Genomic DNA, 21,884 nt, shown 5'->3' with positions numbered 1-21,884 from the left:
GTAGAAAAGCCCTCAGGCTTAATTCCTGGGTTATGCTGAGCTAACTGAACTCAGGCAGACAAGCCATTGGCTTGATGTGCTGCACCATCTCTGAGTTAGTGAGAAAAAACATCAGCCACAGTTCCTGTTGTATACAAGATTTCACAGACACAGTTCACATGGAACATTGGGCCCCCAATATTGCCTGTTTTGGGATAGTCTCAGCTGCAGCAGCTACAATTGAGAGGAACATTTCCTCTGAAGGAGTATGTCCATATTTCAGCTTGTGGATCTGAAATACATATTTTCTGCCGAGTTCTGAGTTCAGAATAAGTGCAGGAAACTGCATTTGCAAACAGATGAGTGCAGCTGATAGACCAGGATCAAGAAGAGATCCAAAAAAAGGAGACACCAGCAACTTAAGTAGCTGATAAAATAAAAATGAGGTGAAATATACTATGTTCATTAACTCCAAATCAACCCCATTTGCTTGGCCAGATTTTGACACATAGGGCCCCATCAAGTTACACCCCTTTTTGGGCACGAAAACTTGATAAAGTCGGGCATGAGGCGGGTAGCGTGCTGTGCGCCCACCTACATGCTGATTTCCCCTTTACAAAGGCCCAAAAATGGCTGCGATCAGGCACGCACCTGAAACGGGTGCAATGGTCATTTAAATGTATTTGCATGCTTTTAAATTGACTGAATGGGCTGCACAGCCAACCTTACCAGCACTTCCCCCTTTCCCACCGTGTTCACCCATCCAGAATCGGTGTGAAACAGACATGCTCCACAAAAGTCCGATTTGGGCACTCCAATTCATGAGGAGGTAAGTGCTGAGCGTCCAATGGCGCTCTGCTTGAGATCAGTTGAAGGGGTGGGAGGAGGTGGGTCTGATGGCTCTCTGCTGGAGATTGGTGGGGGGAGGGGAAGGTTGATCCAATGACTCTCTGCCTGAAATCAGTGAGGAAGAAGGGGGGTGGGGGTGGGGGTGTCAGCTGCCACTCTGCCTGTGATCAGCGAAGGGAAACGGGAGGGGGGTGGTGGTCTGTTACCACTCTGCCTGAAATTAGTGAGGGGGAAGGGGGGTCTGCTGCCACTCTGCCTGAGATCAGTGAAGGGGAAGGGGTGTCCACTACCAGTCTGCCTGAGATCAGTAAGGGGAAGGGGGGAGTCCGCTGACACTCTGCCTGTGGTCAGTGAGGGGGAAGGGGTGTCCACTGCCAGTCTGCCTGAGATCAGTGAGGGGAAGGGGGCAGTCTGCTGACACTCTGCCTCTGATCAGTATGGGGGGGGGGGGGAGGGGGCCGGGTGTCTGTTGTCACTCTACCTGGATCAGTGAGGGAGAAGGGGGGGTCCACTGCTACTCTGTCTGAGATCGGTGGGGGAGGGGTCCACAATAGGTCTGGGTGATGGAGGGGGGTGGGTGGATAAGGGGGTCAAAATGTTGTGGGGGTGGGATAATGTCACTGGGAGCTAGGGGGAGGCATTATCCAGTCTGGAAGCAATGTGGCAGGGGAGCCATATTCTATCATTTTTTTTCCTGCACATGCGCTGTGGGAGATGCTGATCAGAGCAGCAGAATTTCAGGTGCATTAAGTCTCTCCCACAGGCTTCTGCAGCGCGATTCAGAATCGCTGCTATTTTTTCAGGCACAGTGCATGTGGGGGTGCCTGAGAATGGGTGTAAAAGTCAGATCTGAAACATTATTTTCCATGTCAATCCTTTACTCTATAGTCAGGTATCCAGAACAGTACAAAATTTTACCATTTTGATTCCAAGTGCTGGGCGGACTTGAAACTGGGAATGTTTCAGATCTGACTTTTATACCCATTCTCAGGCACCCCCACATGCACTGTGCCTGAAAAAATAGCAGCGATTCTGAATCATGCTACAGAAGCCTGTGGGAGAGACTTAATGCACCTGAAATTCTGCTGCTCTGATCAGCATCTCCCACAGCGCATGTGCAGAAAAAAAAATGATAGAATATGGCTCCCCTGCCACATTGCTTCCAGACTGGATAATGAGTCATGAAACAAAGCTTTCAATATTGCGTCATTTTTCACTGGAATAGAAAAGGCTGAGGGGAAATCGGATGGAGATTTTCAAAGTTATGAAGGATTTAGAGTAAAAGACCATTTCCACTGGTTGATGAATGGATAACAGGGGGATTGGGTGGGTCTGGGATGCATAAATTTATGATCATCATTAGAAGAACAACTGACAAAGTTAGATTATTTTTCATATTGGGTGGAATTTTCCAGCCGTGCTTGCCCCAGAGCTGGAAATTCCTGCTCGAGGTCAAAGGACCTTTGCGTGATCCGTGTTCCACCACTATGATTCCTGTGGTGGGTGGGACAGGAAAGTTCAGCAGATTGTAGTACAAATGACTTTTTTTAAGTTTATTTGTTAGTGTCACAAGGAGGCTTACATTAACACCGCAATGAATTTACTGTGAAAATCCCCTGGTGCATGTTCGGGTACGCTGAGGGAGAATTTAGCACCTAGTCAGCATGTCTTTTGGACTGTGGGAGGAAACCCAAACAGACAAGGGGGAGAACATGCAGACTCCCACACAGACAGTGACCCAAGTCGGGAATCGAGCCCGAGTACCTGGCACTGTGAGGCAGCAATGCTAACTACTGTGCTGCAGTGCCACCTCAATTTAGGCTGCAATATGATCTAAAAGATAACTGAATAATTACTGGAATGGAAAGAATATAAAAAATACATGTATAGGGCAAGTATAAAAAATTATGACAGAAAATAAGCATCCAGCTAAAGATTTAAGTGTTTTTAAAAAAAGTCAATATGTAAAATATGTTTAAAAATAGTGTTTTATTTCATGTTAATCCAATTATTGCTAAGTTAATGGATAATGCTGGCTAGAGCTGAGGCACGGAACAGGTCAGTCAATTTAATTTGTTCAAACATATTTTTGATTGGCAGGTTTCTGAATTTAACAGTTATTTAAATTCACTGGATCTTGGCACTTTTTTGAAGATATTGATCAACTTGTCTTTCACAATTAAGTGACTCTCTTGAACCTTGAAACAGAGATCATCAGGCCGGATAGTGAGGAAAGGAAAATATTCAGGATGTCAGAAAATATCTTGTATCATACTCTGCTGCCTCTATCCTAACTTGTACCACGTCCTATTCATCTATCACCTCCAGTCTCCCATCATTCAGCATGCTTGCTGACCTACATTGGCTCCTTGGTTGGTAACACCTCGATTTCAGAATTCTTATCCTTGTTTTAAATTCCTCCATTCTCTCCTTTGTAGCACTTCCGAACCTCACAACCCTCCTAGATCTCTCCTCAATTCTGTAGATCTCCTATTTTAATCACTCTGCCATTGACAGCTATGCTTTCAATTGACAAGGCCTAAGATCTGTGATTTCTTCCTTAAATCTTGCCACTTCCTCACCTCTCTCGCCACCTTTAGGATATCCATATCCATCTCTAATCAGCTTTATGTCTTTGTGTGCCTCGTTGTCAGATTTTGGTTGTATTTACAAAGCACTGTGGGACATTTTACTATATTAAAGGTGCTATGTAAATACAAATTGTTCTTCCTGTTGTCACAATCTAATTTAATTATTTATTTTGATATTTTAGAGGGAACTTTTAATTTTGAGATTATATTTGTAAGGATAAGGTAATCAAAATGATTAATTTTAGAAATTGTCAGACCACCTCAAGTAATCACAGTTCAATAGATAACCCATCTCTGAGCTTGGTAGGGATAGGAGATCTACAATTATTTCAGTAAGGGATTTAAATTATTAATCAGATCAAAGAAGTTAAGAGCACCTCTGTGTGCAAGAGAGTTTTTTTGGTGGATAGAACCAGTAAGTCTAGAATTAACTCTTTTTGAGACGTAAATTAATCGTATTGGTCACGGAATCGAAGGGTTGCTTTGAAAATAAAGGATAATTAGTTTAACTTTTTGTTTGGGATTGTCATGTCCAATGAATACATCATATTCCTAATTTTGAAGATACAGACCTTAATTGATGTGGACCTTTCAAAATTTACTTAAAAACTGGACAATGTTCTGTAAAGGTGGTCGCTAAGAGCCAGGTGACTTTGTGATTTCTGCAGAGGTGAAGAATTAACTTGGGTCCCTTGGGTTTCTTAAAATGTAAATGATCATGGGTTCAATGTCTGCTCTTTAAAAGAGATTCAAAATGCAAAAACTACTTCCTATTGACTGGGCATTTAGCGAAACTCAAAATCAATAGTCTCCCAGACTTGATGACTGCAAGCTCGATACGTAAGAGAGTTGTGAAGAAACCAGTTTATCACAAGCACATGTGACCAGCTACAATTCATTTTTGGCAATGGCTTTGAGCTTTGAATCCTTTGTGTGGACAATATCATGTAGTCACCTGATTGAAACTGACTTCAGATAACAATTTTTATTAGTCCACAAGAGAAGCCTGGAAACCAACAGGACATGTGGGACCATTCCTTTAGCAAAAAGTATGGAAACCTGCCTGAACCACCAGTCAACTGAGGCAGAGAGAAAAAGGGGCTCACTTGTCTTCACTTGCAAAGATTTGTCTCTGCAGAAACTCGGCCATGACTTTATCTGGAAAACACAGAAGAAGTCTCACAACACCAGGTTAGAGTCCAACCAGTTTATTTGATAGTAATCCCACAAGCTTTCAGAAACGGTGTCCCTTCGTCTGGTGTGTGAAAGAACCTTCCACAGACCTGACGAAGGGACACCGTTTCCGAAAGCTTGTGCGATTACTATCAAATAAACTGGTTGGACTCTAACCTGGTGTTGTGAGACTTCTTACTGTGTTTACCCCAGTCCAACGCCGGTGTCTCTACATCATGACTTTATCTGGAAACCCAGAGCTTCCAACTTCCATCCATCCATCCAAAGGCTTATCAAAGAACCATTCAAACCTGTAATACATGCATCTTAAATGACTGAATTTAAACATATAATTCTTGCATTTCTGCTTATAACCTAAATGCAAGCTCCAAATCCAGACTATGTCTTTATTTTGTGATTGTGTGTGCATTACATGCGTGAGAGAGTGTATGTTTATCATTGTCTGCGTTTTGAGGTTTTACGTGAATAAACATTATCTTCTGATGTATGCTTACCTGAAAGCCTGCTTCATATTTATTACTAAAAGTCGCAACACTCAAGAAAAAGTTAAATCACTCCTTCTAAATACATATTCAGTTGTAGACAACTGAGAAGTGGGGGGAAATTGAGAAAAGTAACCTCACCACCTCTCTTCTATCCATTACAGAACATCTCAGGTACGTCACATTGGAGATGAGTTGCAGGGGACTGCTTTTTTGTGTGGGTCTCATCTGTGTTTCTGCTGACAGAAAGAAGCAAGCAGTTCAGCTTGGGAGCAGACTGGAAGTTGAGGGAACAAAAGAGATCCAAGTTGAACAGATCTGCACCTTAGGCACAGAAAATGTTAATTTTATTATTCCCCTCACACTCAGTTAATTACAGAAGCACATAACTTTATTGGCGCAGCAGGAGGCCATTTGGCCCATTATGTCTGCACTATCCAAACAAACATTGTAAATAAGAGACAGAATTCATGAGGAGAAAAGAGGCTGGAAGTAACCCTTATAGCGAAAAGTCCCAGACCTTACATGCAGTTGTGGAAATATTTGGAGCTGGTCACAAGAAAGTGAATAACTTTCAAGAACCTGATAAGTAAACAAAAACTTTCTAGGGGAAGTCATAGGAGGAAAGATAAGGTTCAGTTGAATATTTTGGTCTGAAGTCTATGTGTGTTTCATTATGCTGTTTAGTGTAAGATACAATCATTATATAAGACAGTGGTTATTTCGTAGTGTTTGCTTTACTTGATCCTTGCCTAGTAAAATTCATTTGTTTTAATCCATGGAATCTTATGACTTCATTCTTCCACTTAATAACTGAGACTTTGAATTTCTCTTTAAACATGAATGGTCTCAATGGAAGTTGAACATGACTAATTATTCTCAATGCAAAGAACCAACTAAGCTTGAAGCTGCTAAAATAATATTGTTATTCCTATATTTCAGTTAGTTTTTATTTAAGCTATTAAAACCTAGCAGTGTCATCCTGCCACCTTCTGAAGAAGATGCGAGGGGCATCAAATGAGTGGCTGAAATAGTCTGAAATATGGAAACCAGAAATATTGGAAGTGAAAAAAAGTAAACGAAGTTCCCCATATGTAATCAAGATTAATGTAGAAGGCTCCAATTGAAAAGCTAACACCCACACAAATGCATTGGGTTAAATAGCTTCTTTTTGTTTTGTAGTATTTATGACTTGTTGCTCTGACTAACACCAAACCGAAAAGCTGGTCAAGAAACATCTGGAAAAGCGGAAATTCTGGTTTTGCCGTACTGGCTGAAATTTGCTCCCTAGAGAGTGGCAGCGTGGGATTGTGCGTGTACAAGAGATAAGGAGAGATAATCAGCTGTGGATAACGAAGGAGGCTAAGGAAAGTGTTAAATTAAAAGCGGATGCGTTTAGAGTAGCTAAGAGTAGTGGGCAAGAAGAGGATTGGGAGAGGTTTAAATATCAACAAAGAATGACGAAGAAGTTGATAAAGAAGGGTAGGGTAAACTATGAAGCTGGGCTAGCACTTAATATAAAAAAGGATAGTAAGAGTTTTTATAAATATATAAAAAGGAAGAGGCTGACTAGGGTGAATGTTGGACCCTTAGAGGATGAGAGGGGGGACTTAGTGGTAGGAGATGGGGAAATGGCTGAGGCCTTGAATAACTTTTTGGTTTCGGTCTTCACGGAGGAGGACGTGAATAATTTGCCGGGTGTTAGCAATGGAAAGATGGTAGGAGTAGAGGGCCTGAATGACATTATTGTAACTAGAGAGGCAGTGCTTGACAGACTGGAGGGACTGATTGTGGACAAGTCCCCAGGACTGGATGGAATGCATCCAAGGGTTCTGAAAGAAATGGCAGAGGTGATAGTGGATGCCTTGGTGATTATTTTCCAAACATCGCTGGATTCCGGGGAAGTGCCGGAAGATTGGAAAACAGCTAATGTTACGCCGTTGTTTAAGAAGGGTGGCAGGCAAAAGGCGCAGGGAATTATAGGCCAGTTAGTTTAACGTCTGTTGTAGGTAAAATGTTAGAATCCCTGATCAAGGAGAAAATAGCGAGGCATCTTGAGGAGAATTGTTTGATAGAGCAGACGCAGCACGGTTTTGTTAAGGGGAAGTCGTGTCTGATGAATTTATTGGAGTTCTATGAGGATGTGTCTAGGGCGGTGGACAGAGGAGAGCCGGTGGATGTGGTATTTCTTGATTTTCAGAAGGCTTTTGATAAGGTGCCGCACAAGAGGTTATTACAGAAGGTCAGGGGGCATGGAGTTGGGGGTAGGGTGTTAGCGTGGATAGGGGATTGGCTGTCAAATAGGAGGCAGAGAGTGGGGGTCAATGGGTGCTATTTGGATTGGCAGTTGGTGACTGGTGGAGTGCCCCAGGGGTTGGTGCTGGGGCCTCAGCTATTTACCATTTGTATAGATGATCTGGAGGAGGGAACCGAGTGTATGGTGTCCAAATTTGCTGATGACACCAAGATTGGCGGAACGGCAAATTGTGCGGAGGATGTGGAAAGTCTGCAGAAGGATCTAGATTGGCTGGGCGAATGGGCCAGGAACTGGCGAATGGAATTTAATGTTGGCAAGTGTGAAGTTGTCCACTTTGGTAGGAATAATGGTAGGAAGGACTATTACTTACATGGCGAAAAACTGCAGCATGCAACGGTGCAGAGGGACCTCGGGGTCCTTGTGCATGAGTCGCAGAAACCCAGCCTGCAGGTACAGCGAGTGGTCAGGAAGGCGAATGGGATGCTGGCCTTCATAGCGAGGGGGATTGAATATAAAAGTAGGGAGGTCTTGCTGCAACTGTACAGGGCACTGGTGAGGCCGCAGCTGGAGTACTGTGTGCAGTTTTGGTCGCCGCACTTACGCAAGGATATTTTGGCTTTGGAGGGAGTGCAGAGGAGGTTTACTAGGCTGATACCGGAGTTGAGGGGGTTGAACTATGAGGAGAGGCTGAATAAACTGGGCTTGTACTCATTAGAGTTTAGAAGAATGAGGGGAGATCTCATTGAGACATATAAGATGATGAATGGGATGGATAGGATAGAGGTGGAGAGGCTCTTCCCACTCAGAAAGGACAGTAGGACTAGAGGGCACAGCCTCAAGATAAAGGGGGGGTGGTTTAGAACGGAGTTGTGGAGGAACTTCTTCACTCAAAGGGTGGTGAATCTCTGGAATTCTCTGCCCGTTGAAGTGGTGGAGGCTGCCTCGCTAAATATATTTAAGACACGGGTTGATAGGTTTTTGATAGGCAAGGGGATTAAGGGTTATGGGGAGAGGGCAGGAAAGTGGAACTGAGCCACGACAGATCAGCCATGATCTTATTGAATGGCGGGGCAGGCTCGAAGGGCTAGATGACCTACTCCTGCTCCTATTTCTTATGTTCTTATGTTCTTATTACAGTTTGTGGAAGGATAACTTTTTTGGTCTAGGTTGAAGCTCTCATATGCAATATAGATCAGTGATGATTATAGAGAGGCTGTCCCTCAAGAGAAACAGATGGCAATGCTTTGGAAAATTACTTTTAAGCTTTCAGTTAGTGATACCAAGGGAAACTAAACAATTTACTTCTGTTCCCTACAGCCTTTGCACATCATTATTTTCAATGGATCTATCAAGACCACCAAATTTGAGGTAGTTAGGTGACTCTTGGCAGATCATTATTGGGAATGCAAATTATGACATTCCCTTCCCTTGTTCCCCCCAAAGTTGCTAAAAATTTCTGGAATTGTAGATCTCCCTTCATTAAGAATAAAGTTGAATGGTAGCATTTAAATATCTTTGTTATTTACTTTTTTTGCTTAATGGCAGCAAGGAGTTAGATATTTTGCTAGTAAGATTACTGCTGTTAAACTGCAAGGAGACAGTGGAAATACTTAATTCAGATGTTTTAATGCAAGTGACAAAATCAGCACATATCTGTAGCTTCAGACAAGCTGATTATGATTGCCCACTTATGCATCCATGTATCATTCCCTATGTCCTCTGCCTTATTTGGTTCTATAGGCTGCAGCTATTGAGACATTGGCTGCAGTAGTGAAGATGTCACGTTAAATGGAAATACACAACTGAGTGCTACATTACCATTTTACTGCTGATATTTTTCCCATTGAGAATTGAATGTTGCTTTTAAACAATACTTACCAGGCTGTAATTAGAAGTGCCAGCCACTTTAACCCACATCTCACTGGGAAGTGCTGTTTGTCTGAATCAAAGGTAGCAAAGGTTTGATTGATAAATGCTCATTGAAGAATGTAATGGGTTGTACAAACTAGACTTGTGTATAAACTAACTATCAGGATATTCACATAGGACTTTGCAATGATTTATGTGGATCAGAACAGGCAGTTATTTCCTGATATCAGGGTTGCATTCATGAGAATTCAGCTGGGTTGTCTTGAAAGCTTTGACAACAGAGAATAAACTTTTTTTAAAAAAACTGACATTTATTTGAATTTAAGAGAAAAGGTTTCCTTCTACAATGCGGCATGTCAGCCAGCTTTTCTTTGAGAAGGTCATGATATATAGCACTTAACCTTTAAAGAAGGCAATCAGTTCGATAGGCTCCATCTGAGCCATTCAGACATTTTATCCTTTCAGCTTCAAATGGAAGTTAGTTACAAAATCACCAGTTATAGTAAAGGTGACTTTGCATCAGAAACTGCACTGAGATCATTTAAAAACCTGCAAGTCCAGTGCCGGTATTTTACTGCTCTCAGATGTACACTCGTACTCTGAAACTCTCTACCTTTTCATTCTATGATCTACATGCTTCTAAAGCCCAAGTTAATCCCTGATTGTTTATAGTCCTGTCTACCCTTTTTGGTATCCTGCTTTATGGGACCCTGATCTTAAACTGGGTTTCTAAATTTTAAAAATTGGTGGTACAGGCCATATCCAGGGAGGATAATGGTGCTGCCTGGGGTATTATCTGTGAGTTATGATCTTGTGAGAATGATTTTCTCAGGCTAGTCTGTGAGACAGTTCTCCCAGTTTTGGCATTAGCCCCCAGATGTTTGCAGTGTTGACAGGGCAGTTTGTTCTGCCATTGTCTTTTCTGGTGCCTAGGTCAATGCCAGGTGATCCGTTCAGTTTCATTTCTTTGTTGCGATTTCGTAGCAATTGACCCAACTGGTGGCCACTTCAGAGGGCAGTTGAGAGTCAACCACAAAGCTGTGGCTCTGGAGTCTGATGTAGGCCAGACCAGGTAAGGACAGCAGATTTCCATTTCTAAAGGACATTAGTGAACCAGATGGGTTTTTCCACCAATCAACAATGGTTTCATGGTCATCAGTGGACTCTTATTTTTTGAATTAAATTCAAATTCCGCTATCTGCTGTGGCGGGATTCAAACCAGGGTCTCCATAACATTAGTTGAGTTTCTGGATTAATAGTCTAGTGATAATACCACTTGGCCATCCCCTCCGCTGCTGCTTGATGACACTGTTGATAATCCCCTTCCATCACTTTACTGATAGTTGAGAGTAAACTGATGGGGTGGTAATTGGCCAGGTTGGATTTGTCCTGTTTTTGTGTAAAGGACGTACTTGGGCAATTTTCCACATTGCTGTGTAGATGCCAGTGCTGTAACTGTACTGGAAGAACTTAGCTAGGGGAGCACCAAGTTCTGGAGCACAATTATTCAGTACTATTATCAGAATGTTGTCATCTACACTGTCTCTACTGGAACTTCTGTACCAGTGCCTGCAAGACAAAACCATGCATATCCTATCATTAAAAATGTGAATTATTCAGCATCAGTCTGAAGCCTGCCGATCTCTGTGAAAGAATACACTGTTGGACTCAGATTCTGGACACTCATTTGAAATAACATAAGAACATAAGAAATAGGAGCAGTTCTTTATTCTGTGATCTTTGCCTTGTGAATCTTTTCTTCTCTATCCCTGTTTTATTGTATGAATGCACTGGGGGCTACATAGCAACCCCCACCTCCTGCATTTTGAGTGTGTGCAAATAGGGTAAACTCGGACAGCCAACTTATCTCCAAATTGTTGTGGAAGTATGAATAGAAATCAGGTATCACCAAAATGAGGTATTGGGAAATATGCCACTACTTATAAAGTGGGAAAACTGTTTACTAATGGGTGGTGAGAGGAGAAATCAAAGCTGTTTAAATTCTATGGAATTAAAAATTGTGCCTGAAGATCTGTTCTTGAACAAAGGAGGGCAAGGTAAACCCAATTAATCAGCTGTTGATAAATGATTAGAAATTAGAATTATGGATGAAATTATTAAATATTTGGAAAAACATAGCCAATCAGTACAGATTTCTAAAATAATCAATCTTTGAAGAAATAAGAAGCCTTCTGAGATGTTGGGATCAGTTCTGTGGCAGAAGGAAACTAGTCAAGAAAAATGGATTGCACCTGGGGAGAGCCAGAATGAAAATCTTTGTGGGAAGGTTAGTTGGTGTTGTGATATTGCCTGTGAAATGTTCTATACAGATACTTTGACCAGTTTATTACTCAAAAAACATGTTTAGTTTCGTTTAAAGTTTATTTATTAGTGTCACAAGTAGGCTTACATTAACAATGCAATGAAGTTACTGTGTAAAGCCCCCAGTCACTATACTCAGTACCTGTCTGGGTACACTGAGGGAGAATTTAGCATGGCCAATCCACCTAACCTGCACATTTTTGGACTGTGGAAGGAAACTGGAGCACCTGGAGGAAACGCATGCAGATATGAGAGAACTTCAAGCTCCACACAGACAGTGAACCAAGCCAGGATTCGAACCCAGTTCCCGGTAATGTGAGGTAGTGGTGCTAACCACTGTGCTGCTCCAGGTGCTCTTACTTTATAAGACAAACAAAGGACTATGGTTCAAACTTAGTTTTATTAAAACACTGGCAAGTTAAAAAAAAAGACTCTTGCACAATAAATTAACTTTTCCCAAAACTAGCTGATTGCCTGAAAATCACAGATGCTATCCACTCTGGTGAACTTGACCAGGCTGTTGGCTTCTATTCACTGAGTTTGTGTTGACAGATGAACTCAGGGTCTACTTGGTACGAAGGTGCATCTCAGCTTACTCTTCTGTCATCATGGGTTGCAGGTCAGAGCAGACCAATTGAGTCTTTGCTGGGCGTCATCTCCAGATGTCTGAGCCTTTTTGGAATGTTCTCTGGCTTTCAGCCAATGAGGTCACATGGTGGAGGGGGAGGGTTCACAATACCCAATGAGGTTAGACCAGGTCATCCTGGGTAAACATATCTCCTTTCAAGACATGGTTCCATGGAGTCTGGCTGCAATTGGGGAATACACAAATATAATTGGCACAAAATTCTAAATGTCAAAGTCTGAAAACCTGAGAGCTTCACTCAGGTTTATTCAGTGAGCTGCTCTGCACAACCTTCCCATACCCTGTCAATATTTTATACCCTCTCTGCAGCCTCTCCTCTGCTGATCACCCCCCTCCACTTGCCTCCCCCCTGCAGAGATCCCTCTGTTGCCTCATGCTACGCAGGGTCCGGTTCTGTGGCCTGCTATCATCCTCTATTTTTCTTTAGTTATTTGGTTGATACATTTAGAGTGCCCCTCTAAAACCGCTACCATATGGTTACTGGCTTCATTCTCAGTCGCTTCCCACTCGGCATCTCGCCAATTGTCTTTATTTATGTTGTCCAAGGCCTATTTAACTTGTCGGGTTAGGATTCTAACTTTGTTGCCCAAATCAAGGGCATTGATGGTCGATACCCCTGCCCCATAAGCTGTTTCTAAGTCATTTATTAATTCTCTCCTATGGCGTTCCTTTGTTCCAGTCTGTTCTTATCCTCATCAGTCCCTGCCTCTAGTCCTATGGCTCAAGTTGGGGTATAATCTCTTCAGTTGGGGTGGGTACCACTCTGATAACTGAGTGCTAGAAATGTTCACTATTAATGTTCACTGTTAACAATTTGTGGTGGATGTTGTCAGTGTTTTTCTGTTGTGTTTCAAAACCAATCTGCTCTGAGATCCTGGGCTGGCTTCAGGACAAATGGGAAGGGGTGCCTTTATGGCTCCTTCAGCCCATTCCTAATCTAAGATGTATTTCTTCTCTATGAGCTTCTCAGGACATTGCTGTCTGAATTCCAGTCCCTTTTCTAGACCGGTGGCTAAGTCCTAACTTGAGACACCTATGATTTGAAAATCCCCACCAATCACCCAAGACTTCTATGCTTCCCCATGGTCAGGTTCTTCTGAGATCCCGATTACCTTCCTGTACACTGCCCACTGGTTGTTGCACCTGAATATCATACTTTTATTGGGGTATGCCTCACATTCACCTGCATCTGGTGGGGTGAATCACATGTACCTGGGGTAAATGATTTTAGGGTCATCCAGACTTGAACGTTGGCTCTATTCTTTCCGCAGATTCTGCTGAGTTTTTTTACAGCATTTTCTTTTTTTATTATCTACAAATTGCTAATGTTGGTGTTGTTAGTGGGGTTGTTTTATTTAATTCCTTATAGTTGATTGTCAGTCTCCAAGAGCTGTCTGCTTTTCTAACAGGCCAAATTGGTGGATTGTTTATTGAAATTACAGAGCATATGATTCCCTGTTGTAGTAGGCTGGCAATTTCTTTCGCAACCTTGCTCTCGGCTTGTTTTGGAAAATCCTTATTGTTTTTGGGGTTTTGGATCGGGGCCCTCTATGACTACCTCCCTTGTCATGTGGCCACAGTCAGGTTTGTGCCCTGCGAAAGTGAGTGTGTGCTTTGCAATAATCCAAGTCATTGGTCATATCTGCCGGTTTAATCCATAATTCCCCAACTGTACAAATCCTGTTTGTATATCTCCCTGTAGCCAACTCTGTCAGTGCCTCATTTGTTTGTCTGAGCCATCAGCCAGACACAGTAGTTTGTGGGTCAAATGATAAATTGCATTTATGCATGAAATTGGAGCCCAGGATATGCTCTGCTTCTGTGTGCAGGTTTACTAGTATGGCTGGGTGATTACACATTACATCTCCTACCATAAATTCTAATTCCCCCCCACTTCCCCCACCATTTCTCCACACAGGACCAGCGTTTGGGCCTCTTACTAGGAATATCTTTGTCCATCATCCTGATCCTGCATTTCCCCACAGCCATGAATTAGTCCTCTTTAAGTGCAAGACCCCCACACCCTGTACTGCATCACAGGCATCACAGACACACTATATAATTAATATTTTCTTAACGTTGTAGACTTGAACTTGGCTATTTCATTCTGAATTAATAAATTTTTACCCCTTCCAGAAGGGGAAACAAACCTCAATGAAATAATTAACCCACTAATTAGGGTATAAAGTATTTTGTTTTACCAGCCAAGGAGAACAATAATTACAATGCAGAATACGTGGTAAATTCACAAAGTAACTACAGTTCCACGTTACACGTTCTACCATATCACCATTCTCACATGATTTACGCCTTCTTCAGTCATACTGTTCAATGACACTAGCATTGTTAGATTTGAAGCCTGACTATGACTCAATCAACTTTCCAGACACATTGTTCTGGCCTCTAAGACAACCAAACAGAAATATAGATATTTATGGGTTTCAGATAAATGCAACCATATTGAATACACATGCACATGCCTTAAAAGTTTTTAATGACGGAACTCAGAGCAAAACTTTCTCTAAATACCTATGGTCAGACTAATCTCAGAGTAAAACTTTCTTTAAATGTAGCCATAAATTAGCTGGCCTATGTATGTTTGATGCTTAAAATCGTCTGTTAGTAAGAAAATATTCTCTACTGTAGCACTGAGATGCTCATACTGTACAGTGCGCTGCTTCATTAAGTTTCTATTAAAGTGTTTTCTTTGATTGCATACTTTATCTTATTCCCCTCTCCAGGCTGAAGTCAGAGTGTCAGGCAGACCACTGTACCAGAGGCATTCTGCGTCCAGCCCTCTGGGAGCATCCTCGATGGAAAGTAGTCAGGGACCAAGTCCATACTGCAGCCCAGATCAGCAGCTATCACCTGTCCCAACCAACCAGTTGGCGGGAGACCCGGATACAGAGCTTTATAATACCATCAGCAATTGCAATGTCCAGTCCCCTGCATTGAGTCCAGAAAGAATTATCTACAATGGGCAGTTTTTAACAGGTATTTGTATTTCATTTTGTTATAACTGAATCCTTTTAATGTTCTTAAATGATTTCTTTGCCAATTTAGTACTGGTGATGACCTATATTAATGGAATGACTAAACCAAAAGTAAAATACTGCCGATGTCTGTTTTTGTGCTGTATTGCTCTATGACTCTGAAGCAAAAACAATGTCCAGGAAAACTCAGCAGGTCTGGTAGCATCTGTAGAGAGAGAAACAGAGTTAATGTTTCCAGTCTAATATGACTTTGAACTCTACCAAAGAATAATCAAATTGGATTTGAAATATTAACCCTATTTCTTTCTTCACATCTGCTGCCAGAACTGCTGAGTTTTCCCAGCATTTCTTGTTTTTATTGAAATATTTACTGTTTTTTCTGAGCGAGAGCCAATGTTGTTGCACTGAATAGTTCATGAAATAATAGAAGGTGAGATATGGCTAGAAGAAAAGGAGCTACAGTGAACCAGGAGCAAGCAAAATAGGTCATTACTGTTTCAACACATGTCAGGATTATTTTTTGAGCAATTTTCCTTGGTGCTCATTTGCATTTGATTCAACTAATAATTAATCAGTTTAGGAAAAGGTTGCAATGAGTATGTCAATGTGGAGAAAGGGTAGAAGACATTGCTGTTGGAAGTCCATACTTTGGCCATAGGCTAAATTAGGACAGTCCTCCCTTTCTTTCTCTCTCTCTCTCTCTCTCCATCCCACTCAGCCTGGTATGCTGCCAGCTTTACTGGGAGGCCTCCCTGTGTGATATACGCTCCCAAGGAAAGCAGGCACTCCGCACCCCTGCTGTCAACTTCCCTTCCATTATGCACCCTCCCCTCTCATCTCCAAGCTCCCTCCTGAGGATAATTAAATTCCACCCAAAAAAGGAACCCTGAAGTCTTCTATTGGAATAAAAATAGTAAAAAGTGGTAAAAGGAGGAATGAGGCTAATTTGGGACCACAAAGGGGATTTTACACATGGAAGTAAGGGGCGCATGGCTTCGGTACTGAATTGGCTATTTGCATGTGTCATTACCAAGGAAGAAGGTGCTGCCAAAATCTTAGTAAAGAGGAGATAGTTGAGACATTTGATGAGCTAAAAATTGTTACAGAGGATGTATTATTTAGGCTGGCTATAGTTAAAGTTGGTAGGTCACCAGAGTTAGATCAGATGGGTGCAAGGATTTTGAAGGAAGTAAAGGTGGAAAATTGAGGAGGCACTGGTCATAATTTTCCAATCTTCCTAAGATACAGGGATGCAAACGTTACACCCTTGTTCAATAAAAGATTGGTTTAACAACTCAGGGCCAGTCAGTTTAACCTTGGTGGTGGGAAAAGTTTAGAAATGATAATGTGGGAAAAAATTAACAGTCACCCAGGCAAATATGTACTAATTAAGGAAAGACATGGGAACTATTAGGGTAAATGTATTTAACTAATTTGAGAGTTTTTTTGTTGAGGCGACTGGTTAATTTGGGGTAATATGGTTGAGGTGATGTAAATGGACTTCCATAAAGCATCTGATAAGTGCATCATATTTGGCTTATCAACAAGCGCAAAACCCATGTCATGAAAGAGAAATGGTAGCATGGTTACGAAATTGGCTAGGTGGCAAGAAATAGAGATGTAGTGAACAGTTGTTTTTTTTGACTTGCGAAATGTATTTTGTGGGTTTCTGCAAGGATTGGTATTAGGATCACTTCTTTTCTTGACCTTTATTAATAGTCTAGATTTGGATATGCAAGGCACAATTCCAAAATTTTCAGCTGACACAAAACTTGGAACCATTGGGAGCTGTGAGGAGGGTAGTGATAAACTTCAATAGGCCATACACTGATTGGTTAAATGAGCATATGGGATCTTAGGTGTTATAAATAGAGGCACACATTGTAAAAGCAAGGAAGTTTGCTAAGCATTTACAAAACACTGATTCAAACTCAACTCCAGTATTGTGTCCAATTCTGGACACCACACTTTAGGAAAGATGTGAAGGCATTAGAGAAGATGTAGAGAAGATTTACAAAAATGGTTATAGGGATAAAGAACTTCACTTACTTGGATAGATTGGAAAAGCTGGAGTTTAAAGAAGGTAATGTTGAAAGGATATTTGATTGAAGTGTTCAAAATCATGAAGATCTAGACAGAGTAGATGGAGAAAATCTATTCTTATTGGCAGCAATGTTGAGAGAACAAGGGATACTGATTGAAGGTGATTGGCAAAGGAAGCAACAGCCGCAGGAGGAAATATTTGTTACATAGTCAGCGGTTAAGAGCTGGATGCACTACCTGTGAGTGTGATGAAGGCAAATGCAATCGAGGATTCCAGAAAGAAATTAGGTAAGCACCTGAAGAGAAAAAAATTACATATCTCCAGGATAATGGCAAAAGAGTGGGACTGGATGAATTTCTAGAGCTGGCGCGGACATAACAGGCTGAAGGCTTTCTTCTGTGCTGTAACCATTCTATGATTCTGTTCATCCAATTTCCTTTTGAAGGCTACTGTCCAATCTGTATTTACTACATCCACTACCCAACAGACAATACATTCCAAATTCTAACCACTTGTGTAAGAATATTTTTCTTCACATAGTCTTTGGTTGCTTTTCTGATTATACTAAATCTTTATCCTTCCCTTCTAAACTGTTCAGCTATTGAAAACAATTAACTCCTTCACTCTATCTAAACCTTTCATGATGTTAAACACCTCAATCAAATCTCCTGCTAGCCTTCTCTGCTCAGAGGAGAGCTTCTTCAGTCTATCCACATGTTAATCCCACATTCCTGAAACTATTCTAGTAGATCTCTTCTGTGTCCTCTCAAGCCTTCAAATCCTTCCTAAAAGTGTGATGTACAGAACTGGACACAGTACCAACTGGAGCATGTTTTGCAATTCAGTTAGATCTTGGCTGATCAGTATCTCGATCTGTTTGCCTTGGTTGAGTAATCCTTAACACCCTTGCCTAACAAATCTGTCAATCTCAGTTTTAACATTTTCAGCTTGAACAGATTTTTGGGAAAGAGAATTCCAGTATTCTTTTGTGTGTTTGCTGACATCATCCCAATGTAATTTTAATTTCCCCACCAGAGGGAGCAGTACATTCTGTCTACCCTGTCAAACTCTTTAACCATTTTAAAACACTTAAATTAGATAATTCCTGAAGCTTTTATACTCATGGACCTACAAATTCAGTCTTCATCAATCTATCCTCAGAGCTGTAATCTGATGCAACAAATAGCCCTTAACATGTTGTGAGGATGGAGCACCCAGTATGTCTCGTGTCCAAATAACGTGATACAAGTTTGTACCATACATGGGGTCCCTAGCAGACACGATCCAGCTGCCTTGAAAGGAACCAAGTCATGCTTATTGCTCCCCCCAGATACTATTGAGTGACTTTGCATAGGTCAATGGCAGCTTTGGGGATGGTACATCTTGTAGGAAAGTCAAGAAAGGGAATGAGGGGGACAATTAAATCTGTTACAGAAATCATAGAATCTCTATGGTGCAGAAGGAGGCCATTTGGCCAAATGAGTCTGCCCCTTCCACAATCCCACCCAGGCCCTACCCCCATATCCCTACATATGTACTCACTAATCCCTCTAACCTACACATCTCAGGATACTAAGGAGCAATTTTTAGCATGGCCAATCAACCTAACCCGCACATCTTTGGACTGTGGGAGGAAACCAGAGCACCCGGAGGAAACCCACACAGACATGAGGAGAATGTGCAAACTCCACACAGACAGTGACCCAAGCCAGGAATCGAACCCAGGTCCTTGGAGCTGTGAAGCGGTAGTAATGACCACTATGCTACCGTGCCACCCAATAAATAAATGTTAAAATTGATCATGTGTAGAAAAGTTTAGGTGAATTTACATTTTTACATAGAATCAGCCTATTATTTATCTCTCTTTTTAGGACATGGTTCTCCAGGTTTTGAGACTGAGGAGGATGCTGGTTGTAATAAAAGTAGTTCCAATGTAAACCCTCTCTCACAGTCCAACCCACTTCAATACCAGAGTCCATCTAAGTCTGCAGAAGGCAAAGGTACTGCCTCTTACGCCAGTGTTCTTCGAGCTCCACCCAAGACCAGATTGAAGTTGTCTTCGGAAGCAGATAGGAAGCCTATTGATCCTATTTCTATATTGCAGGACCTGAGTAAGAGATCATCCTTAAACGACAGTGGCTACTATTCTTATTTTGAATAATTGAAGTAGCAGATTATGATCACATGGTTTCATTTATGATGCACTTCTCATTGTTTTCTTTTGAGACATTATTGCTTTTTTTTAGAACTTTTTTTGTAAGATATTATTGTGTGCACCTAAAGATTTCTATAGATGCTATATTGGACATGTAGAAAGGTGTCATTTGTGAAAAAGTTCTTTTTACAAAAGCTTTTCATCTCTGCTTATTTGCACATGATCCAGATAAATTCTTTTGAAATAAGTATTGTGAGTTTTTGTGGGGTTTGTTCTATTTATTTTGTATTTTTTGGGAGGGGAAATGTTGTTGTACCAAAGTTTATTTATACTTTTCATTTTGCTGGTGTTGGTTTTTGTATTAAAATGAGCGTGATTTGTGACTGCAGCCCTCCTCCAGCCATAGAGGAAAGCCAAACACACTTCTCATAATCACTCTGCCATATTCACAAAAAGCATGGTTGGTAACCTGTTGCAATTGATGTGAGAGAGAAGCTAAGCCCATTAATATTAAAATAATCAGTGTTTGAGAGATCAAGAATGACATTGCAAGAGAAACACAGTGATATTTAAACTTTTGGTTATTTTCTAAATTTACAAACCTCTTTTCACTGAGCTTTGTATTTGTGCTACTGGAAGATTATGCTCCATTGAAGCTGTGATATCATCTTCCATCGTGAAGATATGATACGGCAAAAGTGATGAGCTTTTAGCACTGCCACTTCTGACCTTTTGCATTTTCACTTTTCTTTTGAACCTCAATGTCCAAGTTATATATTTGACATTACCCAAAATCTGTAGTGTTTCTCAATTCTCTTTATGTAGTAATGTATTTAATATGGTATTTAAAAAAAAACCTTGACTGCGTTCAGCATTTGTGACTGTTGTAATTTTTCAGTTGCTAAGCTACGCTGTGATTTCTTAAACCGCATGGTGTCTACCTTAAATGGTAATGACCTCCTTCCTCTGAATTTTACTTTCCTCTGTTGCACAAAAAGCCTAATTCAAAACTGTTCCAGCAGTTGTATGTTTCCAATCTACTGACAGCTCAAGCTTTTCACTTCAACAAGCTGTGCAGAAAAAAATATTTGATTTTGTCCATTTTGATCTTGCTTTACTTTGGCGAAGTTCCCGCTATTTTTGTTATTTATTGTACATAAAACAACTAATTAAATATTTTGGTGAAAAAACAAAAGCTGCTTTCTATTTTAGTTAAGAAGTCTTGCAAACAGCCATGTCAAAACCTAAGGAGTAATCGTGTGATGGATAACTTCATGCAACTTTCAGTTGGAGATGGGGGAAAAAGGTATAAGTTATTTGAAGCTTTGATTTGACACTAATCAGATCTTGGGCTGTTAAGGAACAAAACTTAATCATGGAATATTCCATTATGGTTGTGACCTAACAGCCCCATTGACTGCAGGTGCCAATCCTTTAATGGCCGCTAAATCATGTGAGAGGCCCAAAATGGAATTTTCCCCAGCAAGATCTCATAATGAGCACCCCCCTCCTTATTGGCCTGTGACACATTCCAGTTCATGCCCAGGAAGGGTGTGACCCTGATTTGCATGAATTAACTTTACAGTAGCAGGCTTGATGCTGCTACCTCTGACTTCATCGTAACTTCCCACCCAGCTGGTGTGATGTCATGCTAGAACAAATCACTTCAAAAACAAAAACCAGCAGGGGTGACCACACCCAGGGCATTGCCAGGGAGGCCCTGTGGGGAGCTCCATTTCAGGGTTCTCCTTATCCATGGGGGGTGGGGGTAGAAAGTTGCCGTGTGTGTGTGTGTGTGTGTGTGTGTGTGTGAGTGAGAAGGGGGGATTGCATTCTTGTTCATGAGAGTTCTCAATGTCTGTGAGAGCAGTTTCTCCAAGTCTGTGGGGAATTTTGGTGTCCGTGGGGGGGGGGGGGGGGGATGGATATAAAAGTAACCATCGTAGCTGCAGTACTAGATATGCTTGTAGGCAGTGCTATGATACAAGTTTCTAATACAATTAATTATTTTGCTTATGAGCTAGAGTTATAACTGACTTCCGTCACCTAGGTTCAATATTGTTTCTCTCTGAGAATAGCAGACTTGCCAATTGTCCCAAAAGGTACATCTCAAATTCCTGAACTTTTAGACTATAAGGAAAGTAGAACAAAGACTGATCATTTTAAAAATGAAATTCTCAATAGTTTAGGTGTTTTGCTGCACTTCAACAGAGTCTTATATTGACCCTTTTTTGTGCCCACCAGTTCAGGATGGTTTTTCTCAATAACTCAAGCATAATGCTTTGCTCTTCGACCCTGTGTAAAGCTTTCAACTAACCTCTGCTGAACCTTGGTCATGAGTCATTGCAACTGTAATTGCCCATAACTGATGAGATATTTTTACTCTTCTATGTCCTTGAAATTATTCAATGCAGATTATTATGGCCCACTACTATCTCACTTATCCAGTTGTTGAGCACTTGAAGATGCATCAAAAAGTTTAGAATCTAGGCCAACCTTTCCC

General features: G+C 41.3%; 1 protein-coding gene across 2 annotated transcripts in view; it reads left to right on the top strand.

Annotated features, from left to right (window-relative positions):
- LOC145354910 (ATP-dependent RNA helicase with zinc finger domain-like) overlaps positions 1–20,559 on the top strand; it is a 377,450-nt gene extending 356,891 nt beyond the window's left edge. For both annotated transcript variants that reach the window (XM_080206535.1, XM_080206534.1), the window contains 2 exons: positions 14,931–15,183; positions 19,098–20,559. In XM_080206535.1, the coding sequence (XP_080062661.1) occupies positions 14,931–15,183; positions 19,098–19,387 (543 nt within the window). In that variant the 3' untranslated portion in view covers positions 19,388–20,559. The remainder of the gene's footprint in view (positions 1–14,930; positions 15,184–19,097) is intronic.
- The last annotated feature ends 1,325 nt before the right edge of the window (positions 20,560–21,884 follow it).

This window comes from Carcharhinus amblyrhynchos, chromosome 18 (genome assembly GCF_965287045.1).
Source record: "Carcharhinus amblyrhynchos chromosome 18, sCarAmb.v2.hapA, whole genome shotgun sequence".
In the NCBI taxonomy this organism is placed as follows: Eukaryota; Metazoa; Chordata; class Chondrichthyes; order Carcharhiniformes; family Carcharhinidae; genus Carcharhinus; species Carcharhinus amblyrhynchos.
Note: the sequence above shows the minus strand (reverse complement) of the source record. Positions and strands in the feature narration are given on the sequence as shown.